Genomic DNA, 12,689 nt, shown 5'->3' with positions numbered 1-12,689 from the left:
AATATACGAGAAATACACACGCACACACTTTTATAGAAAGAAAGAAAGATAGATAGATAGATAAATAGATAGATAGATAGATAGATAGATAGATAGATAGATATTCTCATATTGTCATTGCTTCATACGTAGCATACATAATAAGCAAGAAGTCACGGAATGGGCTCGTGGTGTCAAGGTTTTAAGATCGTTTCTTGATGCCAAATTCAAGTGATATAAGTTGAGATGATAAGAAAAGAATGAATAAACGAAGAATTGCAGATTATAAATACATTTTATTGTCAAATTCCGTTTTTAGTACAAGACTCAATTTAGAATCCTGGAAATTCAAAATACAGAAAAGCCATTATATCAATTATCTAGGCTGGAACACCCATACATTCATACATTTACATTATACACGTGTGAACATATAATATACATGCATATACATACGTACATATATATATATATATATATATATATATATATATATATATATATATATATATATATATATATATATATATATATATATATATATATATATATATGTATGTATATATACGTGTGACTGAGTAAATCTTCGTCTCAGAGAAATCGAGATTTCGTGAAATGGAATGTGTGCGGAAGTGTTTATAAAATCAACACACAGGACACATTTGTAATCGTACCGTTAAGTGTGTATCGAGACGTATAGAAGTAGACTAGTTTGCCAGTGAACATCACTCGAATATTCAACACACTCACACACATACACGCTCAAAAATCGCTTTCAGTAATTCACATGCGCACGCATCAATATTTGAACTCTGTGTTTTTATCTGTTTTAAGAGTTTCCGTAGGTCTTCGTCTATGTCTGTGTATGTATATATGTGAATATATATACCGAGAAGAGGTTATATGTTTTGTCATTGTATGTGCATGGTGTGTTGGTTGATACGTCTTCCTTTGTTTGGTGACAGAATAGAGAAGGAAGCGATACACGCAAAAGAGAGACAAACTGACAAACAGATTGATGATATTTTCGTTCATTTTCTAACGAATATTAAATTAGTTCCAAATTCGAGTAACTGTACCCCATTGTGGACAGTCATCCGAATATGATAATGGCTGCTTTACAGTCCACGTAGCAAGCTTTTGCTAGCTGGCTATTTGCATCTTCATTCGTCATTGAGGTGGTTGTGGTGATGAAAAAGATGATGGTGATGGTGACGATGAGAAGGACGACGACGAAGGAGACGACGATGCTGACGACGAAGACGCTGCTCCGTTGGCCGGAAGGCCAGCATCGACACTTGAACGCGGTTTCTGTAATTTTTCGCCTATTTGCCGAATATGCTCGCTGTTTTGGGCGAGGATTTCTTGTTGCCGTTTCTGTTTTCGCCTGGCTGCTGCCAGCTTTTGGCCTTGATATTGGTGCATGTTTAAAGTTTCCAGAAGATCCTGCAAGAGATAGATGAAGAAATTTAATACAATAGAATGCAAGTGACCGATTTGGATGCGGTTGTACTGATTAAGGAAGGAAAACATATATTATTTCGCTAATATGTGCATATTATTAAGCAGATGCTAACGCAGTCACAGGAACAGACACACACGCACACACACACACACACACACACACACACACACACACACACACACACACACAAATATACATAACATTTTTACTATGTTATGTTATTGTAGTTTTACTGTATATATTTTTTACTAGAATTATTTTTCATCGTAATTTTCTGTGGCATATTTACACAAGCAACAGTAATTTGATCTACAATTTTCAGAAACGTTGATGATGTAATTATTTCTCTGCTACATTAATTTAAATTAATTGAATTACAATAATTAATATTTATGTAATTATTAATTGATTAGCAGTGTCAAAACAACTATACACAAAATGAAAATTTTGCAATATCAATGAGATCGTTTGTTTTCTATTCGTCCCCAAATTTTGGTGTGGACATTCATTTAAACAACTTCAAACTTTGAGCAATATTACACCATTTGTTACTTTTGCACTGAGGTAGTAATAGATTGGAACTTAAACGATATGTTAATGAAATAGGCTCTAGAATTCTCCGGATATAATCTTTTGGTGTATATATATATATATATATATATATATATATATCAACACGTTCACGCATGACGCCCGATATTTCTAAACGACTTTGCTTAAGTTCTATGCCGTATGGGGATCACTGTTTTCTTTGAAACGTCGAAAATATTTGGGGGATTGCAAAAGCGCAAGAAATTCAGATACGTATAGATATGTATGGCTACAATTTCAATGGTGCAGTAAAGCAATTTTATGACTCAGGATTGTTTCAGAGTCCAGGCAAACTATCATACAGCCTATTCCCAGTGAAAGGGTAGTCAACAATAGTAAAGAACCGGGCGATACACTTTAACCGAAACCCGCCCAAACCAATGGATCCAGTAGTCGAAGAAGGGTTTTTAATATGACAGCCACCTTTTCTGAAGTTAGTACTGTTATCAAAATATTGATATCTAAAACTGGAAATCTCTAGTACTCACTAAAATACCGGAGGGTGCTTACTGCTACCCAAGAACACTTTATCACTATATGGCAGAGGTGGAGAATCAGAAATATAGATTCTGAGATTGAAAGATTGCAAACATCGTGAAAAACTAATAAGACAAATCTGTTGCCTAATAGTAAGTGCACAACACTCTTGTCTCTTGTTGGGATAATGCTAGCCAGGTACATTCTCCAAGGACTGTTTCAATCAATACCAGTTAATGCCACCAGAGAACGTCGACAATGTTTTAGTACAAGGCGAAATGTAAGGAGCAACAACGACATTTCTTTACATTTGTGGATCTTTAACAGAAAACTTACACTGCAAACATTATTAATACAGTCAATAACACATATAAACATTGGTACATATATACGTGTGTGTGTGTGTGTGTGTGTGTGTGTGTGTGTGTGTGTGTGTGTGTGTGTGTGTGTGTGTGTGTATGTGTTTGCCCGGCGTGGCCAACACGTTAACATCATTCGAAAGCTAAAACAATGCGAACGGCATAGGGATCAGCTGTGTATATCAACATCCAATGAAATACTCAATACCGTGATCATGATATACATACATAGCATCATCATTTAACGTCTGTTTTCCATGCTGGCATGGGTCGAACGGTGACAGGAGCTGACAAAGTCGGTAGACATACCAGCCTCCATTGTCTGTTTTGACATGGTCTCTACATCTGGATGTCCTTACTAACGCCAGCCACTTTACAAAGTATATATATATATATATATATATATATATATATATATATATATATATATATATAATATATGATATATATATGGATATATATAAATGTTGAAAGGTCTCAGTTCAATTTATAGCTTTACAGCTTAAAAGAAGAGCCAAGACGGAAGACATAATTTATTATAATCGAAGATGTCATGGTTCTGAGAACGAGGTAGAAATTTTTAAAGATTCTATCAGCAACGAGATTATTTTACTTGCTTGAGAAGAAATTGTCTTGTCTTTGGCACTATAATATATTAATATATTAATTTGTTTTCCTTTCCTTCTATGGCAGATGCTTTTGGCCTCCTCATTTACGATGTTGTCTTTAATTACTCTGCCCCTCTTCCTTTTATGTACTTATTTTATGTGGTTTTACACATTTTTTCTTTAGTGGGTTTACATATATTATGTATATGGGTGAAGTTGAAAGAAGTTGTCTTTCGCTTGTGATGACTAAAGAGAGATGATGTCTTTGTAACAACTTATGTAGCCACAACCATCGTGCATAGGAAATGCAATCAAAATATCAATAAGAGTTCTTTATTATATATATGAAGGGGAATTATGTATGCAGGTATACACGTAAGTCAAATGAGAGCGATAGACGAACGCAGACATTACTACATTGGACATACATACATACAGACAGACAGACAGCCATACATACAGACAGACATACATACATACAGGCATATATACATGCATACCAACATACATACATGCATGCATACAAAGATACATGCATACATAATACATACATACATGCAGGCATACATGCATGCACACATACATACATACATACATACGTACATACATACATAAACGCACATACATGCATACATAATGCATACATAATGCATACATACATACATGCATACGTACATACATACATACATACATACATAATACAAACATACATGCATACATACATACATAATACATACTTACATGCAGGCATGTAAGGAGCAACAACAACGACATGCATGCATACATCCACACATAAACACACATACATGCATACATACATACAAGCATACATACATAAATAATGCATAGATACAAGCATAGATGCACACACATTCATACATACACATATATACGTACATACATACATACATACGTACATACATACATACATACATACATACATACATACGTACATACATATAGTTCATACACGAGATCGAAATATTCTCCGTATAGAAGACAATGCTCAACAGATTTAAACACACACACACAAAAAAAACCACACACACACAAAAAAACCACACACACACACACAAAAACCACACACACACACAAAGAAACACACACACACACATATATAGACATATATCTAATACACTGTAAAGTGGTTAGTGTTAGGAAGGCTGTCCATATGTAGAAACCATTTCAAAACAGATAATGGGGCCTGGTACAGCTCTCAACCTTGCCATAATGCACACCAAAATTTATATATATACATATGTGTATATATATATATATATATATATATAACAACTTAGGTAAACTTAGCTATGTTTCAATCAAAGATTGGTCCAGGCCATGTCTAACTTAATAGCACCACCTGATAGGATTATCTAAATACTTTTTACAGTCAAGTTTTGTTCATTCAAATAGTGAGTTCTTGTTGGGTGAGTTGTATCCAGGTATGGGTGGCTTATCCGGTATTCCTTGAAGAAATCTGTCCAGATTCTATTTAAAGGTGATGGGATCCTTTTCCTCTTTGATAAGTTTTGGGACAATGTTAAAGAAGGCAGGGCCTGTTGAGGAAAAGAAATTGTGTCGCAGTTTACCTATATGTTGTGATCCTGAATTGGGCAGGGGACGTATGGCCCGTGGTCCCAGCCTTGGATGAAGCCTGACACTTCAGGTCGTTTGTACAATGCCGGCGGTGTATGTATGCATGTATGTATGTATGTATGTATGTATGTATGTATGTATGTATGTATGCATGTATGTATGTATGTATACATACATACATACATACATATATATATATATATATATATATATATATATATATATATATATATATATATATATATATATATATATATATATATACATAATTAAGGGATCAGCAAACAGTTGCTTCACCACATACCGAAGTTCAGAAATAGCAGCTAAAAAGCTGAGACTCCAACAGATAGCATTACTTGTAACTCACAAAGGCAAAACAAGAAGAAAAAACAATGAAAACTAACTAGTCGAAGTTAATCATAGACGCGTTTCTGGCTTAGGAGCGATAACACTCCATTTCCTCTTCGGTATGATATTCTAGTTGTAAATTCGACGGTGCTAGCAAATTGTGCATGCATGACAGAGTGAACATCATGCATCGGCACAACCTCAAAACACCTCCGAACCTACATAGGCCAGCCAGTCCACTAATTCTCCTCAAGAAATTACCATGTGCGTCACAAGCAATACCGCAGAAAATTTGCGGTTTACTGTCAGGGAGTGAATAATTATTACAATTAAAAGGGTAAAAGTTTATCAATTTATTAATTTATTAATAAATTAACAATTAATAATTTTTACCAAGCCCTTCGGTATGAAAACACCATTATCGGTGGAGAACTTATTTAAAAGTTCTTATACATTTATAAACATAATTAAGGGATCAGCAAACAGTTGTTTCACCACATACAGAAGTTCAGAAATAGCAGCTAAATGGTGTTTTCATACCGAAGGGCTTGGTAAAAATTATTAATTGTTAATTTATTAATGAATTAATAAATTGATAAACCTTTACCCTTTTAATTGTAATATATATATATATATATATATATATATATATATATATATATATATATATATATATATATACATATGCTGTGGGTTATGTATATATTATGTATATATTTATGTATATTTATATTTAAAAGAGAGAGAAAGTGAAAGGTTGTTATTCGTGTACATATATATATATATATATATATATATATATATATATATATATATGCATATATGTAATATATGTATACGTGTATGTGTATACACACACACACACACATACACACACATACACATTTAGCAAGACGTAGTAGAGGCTTTTACTTTTTTTATCGTTTGCTCGTCAGAATTCTCCATCTTTGCTACTTTTCTTTCCAATCCGTTCAGAATTATCTTTTCTCCTCCAGACTCTACAGTTTTCTTTATTCCAAATCATTGATATAAAATCCCTTCCATTCATATGTCGTGATATCACTAAACTATATCTCAAGTGGATGTTTTTTTTTGTATCCAGATTGTATTACTTCTTTAAATACCGAGTTTCCTAGGAATACCTTCAATAAACACAATATTCTCCATTGTGTCGATCTACTCCAATTTAATCTTTTTAAACTTTCCATCATATCCAGAAACCGATCAATTGTTGTTGTTGTTGTTCTCGTCTTCATAATCACTATTATTATTATTGTTGTTATTATTATTATTATTATTATTATTATTATTATTATTATTATTATTATTATTATTATTATTATTATTATTATTATTATTATTATTATTATTATTATTCAGTAGTTTTATTTTTATAACGTGCTTTCACTTCACTACCGAGCGCAGCTCTGTGCGCCTTGGGTATGTGCTGTGGTTTGCTGTGGTGCTCTTATGTTTACTGTATTGAAAGTGTTTTGCGTAGAATGTGTGCAGTACCCAGTAGTGCAATTTTCTGTATGTTATATATATTTGTAAGTCCTGGTGTTTTTGTTATGTATTTGTCTGAATATTTTTTTATTATACCTAAGGCACCTACTATGATAGGAATTGTTTCTGTTTTTAGATTCCACATTCGAGTTATCTCTATTTCCAGGTCTTTGTATTTTGAAAGTTTTTCCATTTCTTTTCGAGAAACGTTGTCATCTGCTGGTATTGATACATCAATTAGAAAGCATTTTTTTTCTTCATGATCTTTGACAACTATATCTGGTCTATTTGCCTTAATTTCTCTATCTGTGTGTATTGGCATATCCCAGAGTATGGTTGCTTTCTCGTTTTCTGTGACCTTTTCTGGCGTGTGTTTATACCATCTTTTTTCTGTTGCTATTCCATAATGTTGGCATAGCTTCCAGTGTATATAGGTCCCAGCTCTGTCGTGTCTGTGAATATATTCCTTCTTAGCCAGGACTGGGCAGCCAGAGATAATATGATTTATTGTTTCTTGTCGATCTCCACATATTCTACAGTTACTTGTTATATTTCTTTTCATTATGTGTTTTTGGTAATTTCTGGTGGGGAGGCTTTGGTCTTGTGCAGCAATTAAAAATCCTTCAGTCTCTGCTTTATTATTATTATTATTATTATTATTATTATTATTATTATTATTATTATTATTATTATTATTATTATTATTATTAAGGTGAGCTGGCAGCGACGTTAGCACGCCGGGCGAAATTCTTACCGGTATTTCGACTGCGGTTATGTTCTGAGTCCAAATTCCGCCAAGGTCGAGTCTGCCTTTCATCATTTCTGGGTCGATAAATCATGTACCTTGAAATACTGAAGTCGATGTAATCGACTATCCCATTTCCCTCAATTTCAAGTCTTGTACTTATAGTAGAAAGGATTATTATTATTATTATTATTATTATTATTATTATTATTATTATTATTATTATTATTATTATTATTATTATTATTATTATTATTATTATTCAGTAGTTTTATTTTTATAACGTGCTTTCACTTCACTACCGAGCGCAGCTCTGTGTGTCTTGGGCATGTGCTGTGGTTTGCTGTGATGCTCTTATGGTTACTGTATTGAAAGTGTTTTGCGTAGGATGTGTGCAGTGCCCAGTAGTGCAATTTTCTGTATGTTATATATATTTGTAAGTCCTGGTGTTTTTGTTATGTATTTGTCTGAATATTTTTTTTATTATACCTAAGGCACCTACTACGATAGGAATTGTTTCTGTTTTTAGATTCCACATTCGAGTTACCTCTATTTCCAGGTCTTTGTATTTTGAAAGTTTCTCCATTTCTTTTGTTATGTATTTATTATTATTATTATTATTATTATTATTATTATTATTATTATTATTATTATTATTATTATTATTATTATAATAAGAGACAGGAAGTGTGAGTTGGTGGGAGTCTGTGAGATAAGAGAGAAGGTGTGGATTGCTGGGAGTCTGTGAGATAGGAGGGAAGATGTGAGTTGAGTCTAGGCTGTGAGATAGATGAATGTATTAATTGGCAATGTCAAAAGATGCGCCTTTCTAAAAGTCTTAGAGAAGGTGCGTTTATGAATGGGTATTCGTATTTCTAAAACACTTGGAAGTGTGTGTACGGACACAGTGGATCTGTGTGATGCTGCAGGATTTCTGCTGGGCTTTCAAATAGTGAGATATTTTTCCCATTCCTATATTCCAGATTATCGGAATTCAGAAACATTTTTATGAAAGGTTGAAAACGCTGCCGCCAGCATTAAGCACTTCGTGTGTATGTTTGTAAGTTTATCATGCCCTTCCTGCATCACCAGGGGCTTTTCATTTCCTGGATCTCTTTATTCTGTTTCTTATGTCTCATAGAAGGAAGCGGTTTGAACTTTCGGTCCAGAAGGAAAGTCTGTATTTGATCTTTCCTCCTCTCTCTCTTCAGCTGGTATTAGCGGCTGATTTTTCCCAAAAGCTTCCATTAATGAAATTGTTGGAGTGTGGATAAACTATTTGAAGTTACTGTGACAAGAAAGATGACGAATGTTAAATTCGCTGAAGGTGGTCATTCATTTGTATAATTTACTTCCTGTTTTGTAGATAGAAACGTTTGTCAGTTTTCTAAATTGTTTTATTTTGTTTGATTTCCTGAGTTTTATTTCTCTTGTGTGATATATCTTTTAATCAGATTGATTATTTAAGTTGTGTATTTCTGATGTCGCTTTATGGAATATGTGCTTCTCTTGGTTGCAAGATGCGCCAACAACTAATTTACTAAATTTATTTACTGAAGTGTCTTTGTTGTGGTCTGCTGAAATTTAATTTTGTTACTTGTGTTGGTAGTGGATGCTTTTGAAGTTTGCGGAAGTGTTTTGCTTTGTTTATTGTGAGTGTATGTTGTGATGATGATACATTTGTGGTCTGAAGATAGTTTCAGGACTATTTGTCATGTGGAGTTAGTGGTTAGGTGGAGTTAGTGGTTAAGTGGAGTTAGTGGTTGGGTAATGTAATAGCTCGTTGTCTTTGACTTGGGTGAGGTATATAGGCGTGTTGACGTGGCTTGCATAGGATAAAAAGGCACTTCGTCTTATATTACCTGAATTGCTTTTTACTCGGGAAAGTAAGAAAGTCTGTTACGTTTCGAGCCTATGCTCTTCAACACTTCAACAGAAAGGAACACGAGGAAATAAACAGAGTGAGAATATATGTGTATATATATATATATATATATATATATATATATATATATATATATATATATATATATATATTAGAAGATGTGGAGGTGATGTACAGGTATTATATTAGAATACTCTAATGAGTAGATGCAAGCGCTAATATATGATTTATAAAAGCATGTGACATATTAATAAAAATCTGTAAATGTACAACCATCCAGATCTCTGAGTGCCTTATTATTTTTTCTAATATATATATATATATATATATGTATATATATATATATATATATATATATATATATATATATATATATATATATATATATATATATATATAAGTTATGTATCTCGATCATAGCTATAGTAAAACATCACTGAAGAAAGTACTCGATGCGTTTCATCTGCAGAGTCGACATATTTTTCAATAACCAAATGGTGCTTTGCGTCTGCGCAATTATTCTAAGACATTCTTGTTTCTTCAAAGGCTGTGTCTGATCTTTGAACAAATACAAGAATATACGTAGTTTTAATGCACCAAATGTTAAATAAAAATATGCACACACACATAAACGTACATAATATACGTACGAATATACGTACACACACACACACACGTACACACACACACAGACATATAGGTGTATTCACGTTTGCATAAAACACACATGTACTACTACTACTACTACTACTACTACTACTGCCAACATTCAATCCATCCGACAAATCCAAACATCAAACAATAACATGTATTTGCTCTTTGTATTGTTTCTTCGACTCTTTGCTCCAATATTCTCTCACGTGTCTCACAAACCATTGAGGTTTTATTTATTTTCATCTCTTTCTTTTTATTAATTCGTTGTTTGTTTTCTAGATTTGCTTTCTAAAAGAATATATTTTTTTAAATACTTTGTTTTGCGTAATTTTATTTCGCTTCAAATATTTTGATATAAGTTTGGTGAGTTACTGGCTACACAAATGATGATGATGATGATGATGATGATAATAATAATAATAATAATACTTAATTTATCGATGCCACAAAGATGAAAGCAAAGTCGGCCTCGGCGGAATTAGAACTCAGAATGTTGCAATAGACGAAATACCGCTAAGCATTTCGCCCGGCGTGCTAACGCTTCTGCCAGCTCACCATTAGATCTCATGGTTTCTGATCTTAATTGATTGGACGTGTTATCATGTACATTGTTTTGCCTTTGTATCAAAGATGGGCTACAGCAAATACTCTGCTCAATACCACAGATTTGCTTGTCAGTTGTTTGTCTTTAACCAGTTGAGCATGTCCCTTGGTGGCCGAAATATGTGCATCTCAGATCATGAACTGAAGCAGTGGGGGAGTATCATGTGTTGAGAGGAATTCTGTCGGGTTTGAATAAATCACCTCAGGGAACATGGGTGTTTTGTTCAACATCCTCAAACAACCCTTATTCAGAGACCTTTTGAGCGGGATGGGCTATCGACCCTGAATTAAATTCTAACTGGGCCCCACCTACAAGATCAAGCACTGTTTATCTTGATACGAGATCACCACATCACACATATGGTTGTGATGCATGAGCCTGGTGTACCCTTATCAGACGGGTAGTCAGGATCGGTATATTGGGCTTCGCATGATTGTACCCCAGTGTCACTTTGATGGCGTGCGCTGCTCTCTCACTCAGTAATAATAATAACAATAATAATAACAACAACCACAACAACAACAACAACAATAATCCTTTCTGCTATAGGCACAAGGCCTGAAACTTGGATGAAGAGGCTAATCGATTAAATCGATCGATCCTGGCTCATGAATGATACTTTATTTTATCGATCCCGTAAGATGAAAAGTAAAGTCAACCTTAGCAGGATTTGAACGTTAGTCACCGGAAGAAATACTACTAAGCATTTTGTCCGATGCACTGAAGATTGTGTCACCTAGCTACCATATGTAACTGTTTGTGATTTAGGTACTGGGCCAGTAATTTCGTGGGAAGAAGTGATGATCGATTGACCTGACTCCATTACTATAATGGGGTTATTTTTCATTGGCCCCAGAGGGGTGCAAAGCCAGGCTTACCATGACGGTATTTGAACCCAGAATATAAAGAACCGAAGTAAACACCACAAAGCATTTCGTCCGAGGCTCTAACCCTCCAGAGTAAAAGAAAGAATTACATGGCCAATTCATGCTGAACAATGAAATCTCCAATTGTGGCTAAGAAATGGGGAATTGAAAGCTGAAGCACGCACACACAAAGTAACACGCATACATAAACGAACACACACCACACACACACACAGTATATATATATATATATATATTATATATATATATATATATATATATATATATATATATATATATATATATATATATGTATGTGTGTGTGTGTGTGTGTGTGTGTGTGTGTGTGTGTGTGCATTGATTTATGCATATAGAATAATATTTATTTCTACTGTTAAGGCAGTGAGCTGGCAGAATCGATAGCACGACGGCAAAATGATTATCGGTGGTATTTCTCCCTTCTTTACGTTCTGAGATCAAATTCTGCCGCGGTCAACTTTGCCTTTCGTCCTTCAGAGTCGATAAAATAAGTACCAGTTAGAGCATCGGGTTCGATGGAACCTGTTCCCTCGAAATTGCTACCATCGACAGGTTGTATTTTTCATCGGTTTATGAGTTTGTTTGACCAGCATGAGTGATAAGAGACTGCAATTAAGGGATATATAAAGGGTCTGCATTTTGGTAAACTCTGCTGATCCGCACAGTTTTATATCCAAATACCATATATATATATATATATATATATATATATGTATGTGTGTGTGTGTGTGTGTGTGTGTGCATTGATTTATGCATATAGAATAATATTTATTTCTACTGTTAAGGCAGTGAGCTGGCAGAATCGATAGCACGACGGCAAAATGATTATCGGTGGTATTTCTCCCTTCTTTACGTTCTGAGATCAAATTCTGCCGCGGTCAACTTTGCCTTTCGTCCTTCAGAGTCGATAAAATAAGTACCAGTTAGAGCATCGGGTTCGATGGAACCTGTTCCCTCGAAATTGCTA

At 34.0% G+C, this 12,689-nt stretch overlaps 1 protein-coding gene across 3 annotated transcripts in view; it reads right to left on the bottom strand.

The window, feature by feature from the left end:
* Positions 1–255: 255 nt before the first annotated feature.
* LOC106867823 (uncharacterized) overlaps positions 256–12,689 on the bottom strand; it is a 362,348-nt gene continuing 349,914 nt past the window's right edge. For all 3 annotated transcript variants that reach the window (XM_014912847.3, XM_089353055.1, XM_014912848.3), the window contains one exon: positions 256–1,425. In XM_014912847.3, the coding sequence (XP_014768333.1) occupies positions 1,150–1,425 (276 nt within the window). In that variant the 3' untranslated portion in view covers positions 256–1,149. The remainder of the gene's footprint in view (positions 1,426–12,689) is intronic.

This window comes from Octopus bimaculoides, chromosome 5, assembly GCF_046866305.1.
Source record: "Octopus bimaculoides isolate indiv1 chromosome 5, ASM4686630v1, whole genome shotgun sequence".
NCBI classification, from domain to species: Eukaryota; Metazoa; Mollusca; class Cephalopoda; order Octopoda; family Octopodidae; genus Octopus; species Octopus bimaculoides.
This window is presented reverse-complemented; position numbering and strand designations above follow the sequence as displayed.